We start from the raw sequence: 13,493 nt of genomic DNA, 5'->3' as shown, positions 1-13,493 counted from the left end.
TATTGTCTTATCAAGAACAGTTCCTGATCTCACAGCTATGCAAGGGGTCCTTGGCTTCCCTGATCAGTGGACAAATCACAGGTCTTAGCCAGTGTATCTATAAAATACTAGCATTCTGAGGGTTGGACTGAGATTTCCTACCATTAAATTTAAAAATAATAATTTTGAAAGAGACAAAAAAATTAGTTAATGAGAAGCCAATGGTGGAATTTGTAGGTGGATTGTGTAGGTTTGAATTCCATCAGTTAGTAACTGTGTGATTCAGATAACTTATTAACCTTTCTGTTTCTTGGCTTTCTCAACTGCAAAATAGGAGGTAATAATACTTACCTCATAGGGTTTTTGTGAGGATTAAGTTGTTTGGGCCAGTGCCTGGCACATAGTAAGTGCTTTGTATTTTGCTGTCATTCTCAATTTTAAGTGTTAATCCCTTAAATTTCTCTTCAACGCTTGGCCCAGCTTACTACTTATCTGTTAAGTACAAAATGGTTTCTGATTTAGGACAAAATTATGTAATCAGTTATTTTAAAGGTGCCACACAAAGCAACATGTCAGGGGCTCATTCAACACTCCATAGGAATCAGGTCAAGATGGAAGGAAGTAATAAAAATAACACTGAACACTCACCATGTGCCCAGCTTCCTGCCAAGTATGTTTGATGCATATCCTTGTAACAACCCCCAAGACCTTGTTATCTTTCAGATGGAAAAGAGACGCTTAGAAAGGGTAAGGAGAGAAAAATAGCATCATGCCAGGTTCAAGGGTAGACATCTTTGGGGGGATGGATACCAACGTGACCATGAAGAAGTCTCTTTCCCGAACTGGACCTCAGTTTCCCTAACTCTCTAATGACTAAAATCTATGCAGGTTTAGCCCAAATCACCAGCACTGGCTCAAGGTACCATTAACTAGCAGGGGCAACGGTCACTGCTTATGTTGGGGAGAATTCAGGCATGTCTGAGGCTCTCCCTGGCACAACCCTTGCCTGCCTCCACCTTGCTCCTGTTTAAAATGCCCAGGCCACCACCTGGTTCTAATCCTGGCTCTCATTTTTAATCTCCTCAGCCTCCTCCTGATTTCATGTTGGCTCCAAAAGCAACACCATTGAGATCAGTGTAACAATGAGCCCTCTGCTCTCCAGCGCTTCCTGAGAGCTCTCCTGTCTCAGAGCCTGGATACCAAGCAACCACTTTCAAATATTTACCGAGCAAATTGCAGCAAGCCAGGGCTTCTGGGGAACTGCACTGGAAAGAGCAAACAAAATGCCACTCCCGTTACATTTTGATAATACTTCAGGGCTTACAAATGACCCCTACATCCTTATGTCACTGAGCACCTCCTACGTGCCACCAACCAAGTGCTCACTGTAACCTGGCACTACATCCCCAACACGACTGCATCCAAACCTCACGCTGCCCATGCACAGGTGCACCTCGACTTTAAACCTGAGACAACAAAGGCTCAGAGAGATGGGTCAGCTTGCCTGGGGCGGGGGCCGTACAACCAGTAAGGAGCAAAGCATAACTGAACGCTGTAGGTCCCACTCCCAAGTCCACATTACATCGTTGTGTATTGTTTAGATCAATCATGTCATTCTGCAGTAGTGGCAGGCCACCCCTCCTTATTTGTGTACGTATGTATGTACGTATATATGTGTGTATGTATATACGTATGTATTATGCTTGCCTAACTCATATTTCATGAACGAGCACAGATGTCAACCTCTCCCTAAAAATTCCCCTTCTTCCTCTCAGCGATTTGCACCCAACATCCATGCCCCATTATAAACGGAATTGTCATTGATCTGCTTGCATGTTTACTTCCCTGGGGACAAGACCTGCGCTTCATTGATCAAGTCCCCCTCACCAGGGCAGTGCTGGCCCCACAGCAGACCCTCACTACTTGTCTGTTGAAGGAAGGGGAGGGAGGAAAAAAAGAGGAGGAAAGAAGAAGGAAGCGGGCAGAGAAGAGGAACCATTCAGAGGAGATTCTAATTTGCCTGTGGCGTATTGCTTTTTAATTAATTCCCATGTCTCTCGTGAGAAGTATATTCTTATTTCCCAGTCTTGATGCTCTCCAAATACATCAGGTCACCAGGACTGATGAGTGGGAGTGGCCTTAAATAGGAGTGCGCTTAAGGCTGGGTCCTGGAACATCCTGGTTACCACATAATACATAGCAACAGTCTGCCAATCATATCCCTCAGCTAAATTTTCACAAACTCCATCCCCAGAGTTTGCTGCAAGCTGGAGGAAGATTTTCTTAAAATGTTCCCTTTGATCCCAAGAGTTAAGCTTTCCTTGACCTGGACCGGGAGAGAAGCCTTTGGTCAGCTGTCTGTGTCACCACTCTGGCCCTTGTGGCTGGTGGGGCAGGGTAGGGGATGTGGTATCTGAATTGGTACAACAGCCAACCTCCCTCCTAGGCACTCGATGTGCTGAAGTTGGCCTGTCTCTGCCTTCCATTATTAATCCTTTACATTTTTTTAAGCACATGCTCTCTGCTAGGCTTCATTTAGATGTTTGGTATGAATGACTTCATTTAAATTCTCGTAAGAGACCTATGAGTGGACACTATTATTGGCCACATTGTGCCATGACAAAACCACAGCACAGAGGGGCTCCCAAACTTGCCGAAGGTCACATGAGTAATAGCAATTATTCTGGGATTCAAACACAGTTTGGAGCACTGGAGATAGATCTACATCTTACAATTTCAAGTTTGGAAGACATCTCTCAGAGATAGATAGATAGATAGATAGATAGATAGATAGATGTAAATCTTTCAAACTTGTCAAGTGGAAATATGCAGAATTGAAAACCTAACCTCACTGTAAGGCAAAAAAAGCAAGAGATGGCCCAAAGAAGCAGAGGGAAAAATTAGCAGTTCTGTGGCTCCTTATCTATCTGGCCTTTGAAATGTTATCTCGCATAAGCCTCAAATCTTACAAGGCAGACATTGTCCCCATTTCACAGGTGAGGAAATGATCACTTAGAGGTTATTGGCTCAAGTTCACATGGCTGCTAAGGGATAGAACCACATTCAAACTTGGATTCATGCGGGCTCAAAGCCCAGACTTCTATAATCATTTTTATTAACATCTGACATCTTGTCTTTTTAATGTGTCCCTTGAGTGTCAGTGTAAATGCTGTTAAACAACAAATCAAAAGAAAACAAAAAAGGAATGTTGTTCTGCCTCTATTTTGCTTAAAGTTGAAAGCAAGTGGAACATTGTGTATTTGCTCAAATCATCACAGTCCTATCTGTCCTCATACTGGAGTCCCCTGTACCCTCACTTTGTGCCTGACTCATATTCCTGCAGACCTGCTTTATGTGGAAGTTCTGCTCCGTGGCCTCAGGTTTCAAAAATGAAATCTGAGGGGCAAATGGGCCTGAGGTCCCAAAGTCAGCTGCCTGGATCGCTAACAATGAACAATGAACGGTGGAATGTCCGCTCCGTATACATTCCAGAGAAGATGGTTACCCAGCTCATTAGAACAAGCCAAGGACACCCCTTGCATCAACACTGGGTGGCACTGATGAATAATATGTCCTTTGTGGAGGCAGTCCCAGCCACGCAGAGGGGGAAATTCCTAACAGCCTATTTTCTTGCCTCCCTCCCTGCCTTTAAATAAGTCCCATCATGTGATCTTTTTATTCTGACATCAAATAGCCTGCTGTTATGAGGAACAAGACTCTTTGGATTAGGAAAGATAACCAACATGGCTAAGAGTGGTCCTTAGAAGGAACCTGGGAACTCCTAACTTCCACCTGCCTTGATGGCAGATTGAAGTGTGTCGGATGCAAACTTGTACACTGAATTTTTTAAAGATGACATAAACGTATTGTCTTATAGTTCTATAGGTTGGAAGTCCAACAGGGTCTCACTAGCTCAATGCTGCGTGTTCAGTTAAGCAAAAAAGAAAAAGTTGTCTCCACGTCATCTTTGCTCCTAACGTGTAGTTCAACATTCTCCCACTGCCCTCCCCACCCCCACCCCCACCCCCCGATATCACTGTTATTTGGGGACTAAATGACACTTCATCTTTTGGCCTTGGATAAACTAGATATGTTCAGAGGGTCCCCCCCCCTTTATTTTTGGCTCCTTTAACTCTATTTTTGTATCAAGGACCCACCTCACTAAAATAGTAAGGGGACGAAGGACGGAAGTGTCTCTTCATACTTGACAGAACGAGTCTACCCCTGGCTCCCCCGCAGCCATCCCCTGGCCAGGGGATCTTAAGCAAGTCTCCACAGGGCTTCTGCAAGTCCTGGCTGCATCTCTGTGCAACTGAGGAAAAAATGTGTCTCTCTGGGGGAGAAGCAGCCCTGCTGGCTTAGCAAATGTAATCCCAGCTGGACTCCAGCCCCCCTGCCCCTCAGCCAGGGCACAACCTCCCTAGCTATTCACAGAGCCCTGTGCCTCTGTTTCAATTTATGTGAGGTGGGGCAAATATAAGTGTCCCACCAGATTCTTTGCCTTGATGAGGCTCAAATGACATCAGAACGGTTTATGAACAGCTTATTAAGAGGAGATGTGTGCTGCTCTGGTCCAATGGCACCTCACTCCCCAAGCCTTCCACAAAATCCTTCTAATGAAAAGCAAAGACCCCATTCACTCTTCTGAGATTGCCATTTGCCACTCTCCCACACTCAGAGAACTTGATCAACAGGCAGGACGGGCTCCATAGTGTCAGCCTGTGCAGGTGCACAGACCCAGCACTCAGAAAGGCCTCGCGCTTGCTTTAACGCTCTGATGTCACCATCTTGAAGTTCTAAATCCATTTGGAACAAGGACCCTACATTTTTATTTTGCATTGAGCCCTGAAAATTCTGTCGATGGTCCTGCCAGCAAGCCTTCAGCGGCACCAGATAGCTTTCTCACACCACACAAGAGATTTGGAAAGAAAAAAATGCTGAACATAAAGTCCCCCATCCTACTTAGAGCACGAGGCAGGATGGTGCATGGGACTGAGAGCATGGGCTTTAGGAGGCAAACCATGCTGGGCTTGCCTGTATCCGCAAGTGTTCAGACACCTTCCTTACTTAACCTGCCTGATGTCCTTCTCTGTAAGTTTAGACTCCTAATGGCTACTCTTCTGGGTTAATAATGAAGAAAGGTCTGTAAACGAAGAAATTGTCTGGCATGTGGCAGGTGCTCAAGAGATGTAAGTCCCCTTCCCAGCATGCTTCAGAAAGAGATACTTCAAGATGGGCTGTGCAATGGAGGGATCCCATAAGGCAGAGAGATGACTGGCGGCCCTAGAAGATCCCTTTGGCTCTAGGATTACATGAATCTCTATTAAGAAAGGCCTAGAAGTCAGCCCTCCTCTATTCTGTGGATATTACTCAGAACACTTTTGGTTGCAAGGGCAGAAACCCAACTTACTAACTTCGAGAAAGTCGTAGTCTATTAATGAAAATGGGAAGAGCTAGGAAACAGGCATTGCTGCGTCCGAGGATTTATACAGTGGTATTCAGTCTCTCTTTCTCTCTCCATATTTCCACTTTTTTTGCCTCTGCCTTGCTTCACTCTGAACTCATGTCCCTTCATGCAGAGGATAAAATGGCAACCAGCAGGCCTAGACTCACTCTTTCAGCTGAACAAGCCCAGTCAGAAGACATCTCTTTCTCTATCTCAATATCAACCAAAGAAAAGACTCTGATACTGCTTGGATTATACTCCTACTCCTGAACCAGTCACAGTTGCCAGAGTGGCAGGGTTTGTGCCCACCCAAGGGCGGGACAAGGAGGCTCAAGCCTCATGACTGACAGCCCCCATGAAAACATATAAAATGGGGGAAAGGGAAGCCCCCCACCAAAGGAATAGCAATGCCAGACATTGTGCATAAGTGCAATATGTCTACTGTGCTTTATGTGGTTTATTATGCCTTCCCAATGGGGGCCAAGGAAAACGAAAGGCGGGAGAGGGGAATTGGGTAGGTGGTGTAGACAGTAGCATGATCACTCCTTCATTGAAGGGTGGGAAATAAGTGACACGTGTCATCAAAGATAATCTCTGTGAGGAAAGGCAAAGAATTGCAAAAACACAGGGTAGGTTCAAAGCTAATAGTTGTGTCACTGCAATTAACCTCAAATCTTTAAATTTTTAATAGTGATGCATTTATTTTGATGTTGCTTTTGTTTAGGCAACGAATATTGTTTTTCCATTTTAGTGCTAATAGAAAATTTCCTTTTAAAAATAACTTTAAGTAAAACCCAGCTAAGTCAGCTGAAAGGAAAATTGTAAGCAGATAATAGTAACATAGACTTAGGTAGCTGTGGACAAATTGGTGCATCTATTATACCAATGACTGAAGTAAAAGGAGAAGCCCTAACTTAGTATACGAACAGAACTTTCTCTCCCCGAGGAACAGTAAAAACCAGTAACTCTGCTATTTCTGGTCGGTAGGTGTCTCTGGCAAACTAAATGTTATGTCTCTCGTGGTGTGGATGGCAAAGCTTTAGCCCAGGTCACCAAATGGATGGATCTGTCATAAAATCTTAGAACCCTCAGCTTCTGCCTGGCAACACTTACTCCCTAGACACACTTGTGTCTCATGACAAGAGGGTAGAACCAGCATTCCAGGACATTGGCCCACTGTATTATTCTCTGTTTCAGGGGCAGTCACACAAAGGTAGGCTTGATGTCAAAATGTCTCAACCCAGAGATGGCCAGGCTGATTGTCCTTATGAACAGAGAGGCCCATTCTCAGTGGTCATCCAAGGCCAGCTGGCTCCAAGGAGTACCAGTCGTCTCTCTGGGGCCAGAGTTTCCCAAGCTTGTTTCCGCAGGTACCTATGTATAAAGTGGCAGCTGGTCCCTCATTTGGATGACTTCTTCATCTTCTAAACAGCTGCCGACATCAGCCAGAGATAATTCAAGAATGCCCATATTGTCCACTCACCTTTTCAATTATTTTCTCCAGGCCAAAGCGAGAAGTCATCAAGGTTTTGATGTGGATCAGGATGCCAAAATGCTGAACGAAGCCTGCAAAGGAATGGGTATGGAATCTATTTTGTTTTTAAATTTACTTTTGAAGTCGATTACATTTGATCTCTTGTCCAACTTCCCCATGATCTTAGGAAGATGACCTCCCACTGATCTTGTACATTCCGAACTAACCCAAGTTAATTACCTCTAGGGTTCTCTTTGTAAAAGATACCCAAACTATAATCAGATCCTAATGCTTTTCAAGGTCCAACAGGATAGTTAAAAACTGGATACTATGACATTGCATCTGACCTTAAGGTGGAAGAAACTTCATGAGAAGTGTAGTTATGCAATCCTAATGTCATCCAAGTCTCTCTGGTCCCTCTCATGAGAGGCGGTAGGGAATTAGGTCTGATGAAAGCTGGATTAGGGATCTGGAATGGCATCTAGAAGTAGATCGAGTAAACATAAAACAGTGGCCGAGGTCAAGAATCAAGGGTCAAGGCCAGGGAAACTATTTACATCAATGCCTCAGGTAAGTGCATAGCCAAGAACAGGAGACTGAGAAAGAGATCAGGAATAAGGTAACCCCAGTAACAAGGTAAGATGAAGGGAAGAGCATCTAGGAATAAGACCATGAAGAGAGGCTCTGAGACCCAAGGAGATCACTGATGAAAAATTTCCTAGTCCCAGAAATCTGGGCTTTAGTATATTCACAGGATCGATAAAAATCATTATTACTTCCAGAACATTTTCACTGCCCCCAAACGAAACCCTATTTCTATTAGCATCCACTCCCCACTCCCCCCTCCCTTCAGGCCCAGGCAATCATAATCTACTTTCTGTCTCTATGGATTTGCCTATTCTGGACATTTCATCTAAAGGGAATCATGCAGTATGTGACCTTTTGTGTCTGGCTTCTTTCACTTGGCATATTGTTTTGCAAAAACAAGTGCTAGATTTTTACTTAGAAGTAAATCAGTGAAGATTTACTTTCCTAAGAATGGGTACTTGTGGTAGAACAAATATGACCATAAATTCTTTGAGACTCCACAGAAAGAACTAAGTTCTAAGAAGACATATTTCGCTTCAACATAAGGAACTATCTGAATATAGAATAGTCTGTCTTGCCCAAGAAATGTTGGAGAAGTCCCAAGGGAGCTGGGTCTGGAGACGACCCTGTAGGAGAGTGGTAAAAGGGATTTCTATATAGTAAGTGTTTTGGAATAAATCAGAGGGAGAGGGAGCTGGAAATGAAGGATGACAACTAGCTTGCTTGGTTTGGGGGGGCATCAGAGAAAAGCTCAGCAGAGAGAAGCTGCTTCTTGCTCATATCCTGACCTGGCTCATGTTGTATTTGGACAACAGCTGCCGGGAGCCATGTTTGCCTGGAAGTGGCGGGATGTTTATAGTTCTGAGTTTTACTGAGTGGCTGAGCCAGCCTCACAGGTGCTTCCCTGCTGCCTCTCAAGTGAGGTCCTGACACCTGGATGTGGGTTGGAGACAGGAGCAAAGTGGGTGTGGGAATAACTCAGCTGCAGTTAATGATACATCCCTGTGCTTTCAGCCACTCAGTGCATTCAACATAGAGTACCTACTGAATGCCAAAGCCACCCGGTGTTTTCTTCTCCCTTTTGGATGTGGCTTGAAGGCGGGACCACTGTTGTGCTGATTACTGCTGTAGAGCACCTTCTATGTGCCAAGTGCTAAGCTGGGCACTGCATACACATCACCTCGTGTAACCCTTTCAACAACCCTATAAAGTTGTATTGTAACAACTTAACAGAGAGAATGCTGAAGCTCAGAGGTTATTCTCTGAAGAGAATGCCTTACACCTGACAGCGTATGGACCCAACACCCATTATCCTTTCTGAAATGTAAAAGGATGCTTGTCATTCTCCCTCATAGAAACACAGAAACAGTCTCTCTGAAGGAAAAGTTGCCATGAAGATTACCTTAGTTCTAGTTCATGACTTCCTAAAATGTAACGTGCTTTTGAGTCTCCAGGATGTTAACACGCAGATTCTGACTGGTAGCTCCGAGTGGTTTCTGAGATCCTACAGTTCCAGTAAGCTCCCAGGTGATGCTGATGCTGTAGATCCTGAGACCATGCTTTGGGAGCAAGGTCTAGTCCATCTGAGAGCACAGAGGTTAATGCTTCTCAAGCCACACCGGAGTGGAACCAGACCTAGAACTGGGATCTGGTAACCCTGAGCCCAGTTCCCTTTCCCCTCACCAGGCACGGGAATGAACTTCAGGCCTGGGTTTGAGCCCCTGCTCTGCTACCTACTGGTGCCCCATTTCAAATGCAGAATGGGCTAATTAATGCCTCCTTGCAGACAGGTGCTGAGGCAGAAGGCAGCACTGTCTCAGCACGACTCTGGCCCTCATTACATGCTAATCTGCTCCTTTTAAAGGATAAGCTCAGATCCAAAATCCCCACAAAGCCAATTAGATCAGTATGGGCAGCAAAGAGCACCCCCACCCCCGGAGTGGCCTTTGCTCTTTATTACTGAGAGTGTACCAGGGTGAATGGTGCTCCCCCCAAAGATATATCCACCCAGAACCTGTGAATGTGACCTTAACTGAGAAAAGGATCTTGGCAGATGTAATTAAGTTAAGGACTTGAGAAAGGATGAAGCTGGATTACCTGGGTGGGCCCTAAATCCATTGACTAATGTCCTTAAAGGAGACAGGAGAGGGGCACCTGGCTGGCTCAGTCAGTGGAGCCCGAGACTCTTGATCTCGGGGTTCTGAGTTCAAGCCCCACACAGGGTACAGAGATTACTTAAATAAATAAATAAAAATTTTAAAAGGAGAGAGAGCAAGAGAGGCAGAAGCAAACACTCAGGAAGAGGCCGCGTGAAGCAGAAGCAGAGAGTGGAGCAATGTTCCAGACGCCGAGCAAAGGACTGTCTGCAGCCTCCGGATGTTAGAACAGGCAAGGCACAGATTTGACCCCGGAGCCTCTGGTGGGAGTGTGGCCGACATGATTTCACACGTTTGGCCTCCGAATTGTGAGGGAGTATATTGCTGTTTTAAGTCACAGGGTTTGTGGTAATTATTATAGGAGCCTCAGGAAACACAGTAGACAAGTACCCTCCTTGCCACGCAAGATTCTCCCCCACTCGTTGCTTCCCCTGCCTTCCCTGCACTCCCATTTTCAAAGGAGACACTGAAGGACTGGGAAGCCCACAGCCTGCCCCCCTCCGCAGCTCAGCCAGGCCCCTGGGGCTGGCATGAGGGGCCTGTGGGGAAAGCAGAGACCCCCACCGCCGCCCGCACACCACTCAGATCACTCACGTGGCACATGGGCCCCCGGTGTGAAGCGGAGGGCGTTTCACACCCAGCGGCCTCCATCCTGCTGAAACTCAGCTCTGTCTCCTCCCAGAAAATTGCTGGGAGAGCAAAAGCGAGGAGGCCCTGTGGCACCCCCAAGGCTAATTATCACCCTGGGCCTGACCTCTACTGTATAATTACTCTGCAGTGTCCAATGTACAGTTGGGGCAGAGGTTCCTTCTTGCTTTCTAAAAAGTCTTTCCCAGAACTACTGGGGACTGGCCCCAGTGTCTCAAACCATTGTAAATGTTTACAGGAAACCATTCAGCAGCACAGACTGCTTATATGACACACATATTGTGAAATGTAAAATGAGGTCATTGTTCAGTAAATCGCTTCTTGGTCGGGTAGTGGGAAAGGCTCCCAGCATAAACCTGAGACCAGATTCAAAGAGCTTGAGGGAAATCTAGTCATTTCCAGGCTCTCCCCCCAACCTCCAGGGTGATGCTAAGCCATCCCAGGACGGCGTTGGTCTCCGGTCTCACTTTCTAATGCATTCCAGGAAGGAAAATCTAAAAAACATTATTTTTAAAATTTTAATTCAATTTTCCTGAATTATCCTGCTATGGGTTGACTCTGGCATCAGAGTAGATTTCCTATTGGTCCGAGCAGCAAGCGCAGCTTACACGAATGCAGAGACAAGGTTCCGTCATGATGCTATGCAAACGTCTCCACTCATTCAATCATTCACATTTATATGCATGGATTTAAATATCCATTCATTCAACAAGTCATCTGATGAATTTTGAGAGGCTTCTATGTGGATACAGCAGTGAGCAAATCCCCCCTCTGTCCCATGGGACTTGCAGTGTGGCATGGCAGAAATGGGACGGAGAACAGACCATGTGAGGGACATAGAAGGTGGAGTGACTCCTCCGTTCCAGAAAAGTCCAGTGAGTTGAGTCCCGAACGAGGAATGGAGTGAAGGTGAGGATCAAAGATAAAGGTGTTCCAGGTAGAAGGAAGAGCCAGAGGTGAGAAAGAAAAGTGTTGCCTGTTCTATGAGCTGCACGTGCTTTATGGAGAACCCAAAAGAGCATGAGTGGGAGGGACATGACTTTGAGAGGCAAGTAGGAGCTACTCTAAAAGGCCTCATATGCCCCACTGAAGAGTTGAGACTCTATTCTGGATTTGTAGGGCCCTTTATTACAAGCTTTGATACAGGTGAGCTGCCCATAAGCAAGCACATTCTAGGGACAGTGCATGCCGGCTGGAAAGGTGTGTATAATGCAGGAACCCCATTTGGGTATCAGTAGTTCTGCTGAGCAATGTGACAGAGGTGAAGGTGGAGAGAAAAGGGTGGATATGAGAGATATCAAGGAAGTAGAATAGTGAGGTCTTAGTGGTAACTAATTGGAGTGGGGTGAGGGGAAAGAGCGAGCCAGGGATGAGCCCCAGATTCTGGCTGGCACAATATAGCGAATGGGCCACCTGGGAAGCAGGAAGGCTCCTTTTAGGGATGACACCTGTAAGAATCCAGACCTGAGATGCAGAGGCCATGGACCTGGGCAGGAGCAGCCCTCACAGAAAGAAAGGGACCGATTCAAGAGATTTTTGCCAGAAAAAGAAACCCCTTCTGAGGTGAGATTTCTGGCACTCAAAAGTTAAAAAAAAAAAAAAAGTCACAGAGGAAGTAATTGGATACCCCTTGTAAAGCTGAAACAGCAGGAAAAAATTAAGAGGAACAACATAAATAACAGTGCTGGAAATGAACCAGAACGAGGCAGGCAATTAATCACTGCTGTTCTTATAGGTGAGCTCATCCTAGAATTTTCTATTTCTCCATTTGGAATCAAACAGCTAGGTCTTCCCAGAATTATAAAGGTGGAACTAATCCCTGAGACTAAGTGAATAGTCTGAGGACACAAAGTTCATGGCTGTGCCAGGACAAGCACGCAGCTCTCTTATCCCTGTCTCCCCAAATACTGCCGTGAGGACTGATACCAGGGTCGAGGCAGGGGTAGAACACCTCAAGCCTTCACCAGCAAAGAAATAAGGGGAGTCTCTTTGTTCCCGTCCCTCTGTCTGTAGTTATGTCCCCCTTCCACAGTTTCCCCACACCCATGACCCAGATTTTTCTTCCTCCCAACTCTTCTATGAAATGCATCTACCATCTCTTGTTTCTTGGGGATTCTGAGCTCTCAGCTGGGTAGGAGCGATCACGCAAGTTCAACTAAGTCAGTTCCAATCGAAAATGACCAAGCACATGCTAGTTAGTCACAGGGAGCGGCCATTAGGAGTAGGGCTGGGAAAAGGCCAATGCAGGATTCTCCAGACTCCGGCTGTGAAGACCTTCTTGAAGTCTTGAGACACTGCTGAGGATAATGGGTACATTAGTTTCCTAGGGCTGCCATAATGAAGTACCACATACCAGGTGGCTAAAAACAGCAGAAATTTATTGTCTCCCAGTTCTGAAAGCCAGAGTCTCAAGTCAAGAAGTCAGTAGGCTATACTCCCCCCTGAAGGCACTAGGAAGGACCTGTTCCAGGCTTCTACCCTGCTTCTGGTGGCCTCAGGAGTTCCTTGGTTTATGGATGCATCTCTCCAGTCCTCCGCTCTCACATGGCACTCTCCCTGTGCCTTTGTTGCCAAAGGTCTACATTCTGTAGCAGGCTTTCAAACCCCAATCATTCAGCTACCACCTTCCATGATTTTTGTCAACCTGAGCACTACTGAGTTAATCTATTCATTCAACCCCTGTCCTTTACAAAATATCAGCAAAATCATGGGTTTAATGACTCAGTGATATCTATATATAGTTGACCTTTGAACAAAACAGGTTTGACCCTTGAACAACACAGGTCCACTTATATGCAGAATTTTACAGTACAGTACTGTAAATGTATTTTCCTTATGATTTTCTCAGTAACATTTGCTTTTCTCTAGTTTACTATAATAATATATGATACACAAAACATACAAATATGTGTTAATTGACTTTATGTTATCACTAAGGCTTCTGGTTAATAGTAGACTATTACTGGAGTACTAAAATTCTGGGGGACTCAAAAGTTATACATGAATATTCTACTTCAAGGAGACTTGGCACCCCAATCCTTGTATTATTCAAGGGTCAATGGTATATATAGTCAATGCCATATAGTCCATAAGGGTAGAAGAATTACTTGAATCCAGGCTGAAGAATCGAATTCAGGGTTTGCTGGCTAAATAGACTTTCTCATTCCCACACCTGCAATCCCTGGATCAGCTTTCCAATCCT

The 13,493-nt window shown here is 45.3% G+C and overlaps 1 protein-coding gene across 1 annotated transcript in view; it reads left to right on the top strand.

Annotated features, from left to right (window-relative positions):
- Positions 1-13,493, top strand: part of ANXA13 (annexin A13) — a 49,644-nt gene that overhangs the window by 15,732 nt on the left and 20,419 nt on the right. Inside the window, exon 3 of the mRNA XM_047073810.1 lies at positions 6,930-7,005. Within this exon, the coding sequence (XP_046929766.1) occupies positions 6,930-7,005 (76 nt within the window). The remainder of the gene's footprint in view (positions 1-6,929; positions 7,006-13,493) is intronic.

This window comes from Lynx rufus, unplaced genomic scaffold (genome assembly GCF_022079265.1).
Source record: "Lynx rufus isolate CCGP_SWC_20201006 ecotype Redwood Valley unplaced genomic scaffold, mLynRuf1.p SCAF_12, whole genome shotgun sequence".
In the NCBI taxonomy this organism is placed as follows: Eukaryota; Metazoa; Chordata; class Mammalia; order Carnivora; family Felidae; genus Lynx; species Lynx rufus.
This window is presented reverse-complemented; position numbering and strand designations above follow the sequence as displayed.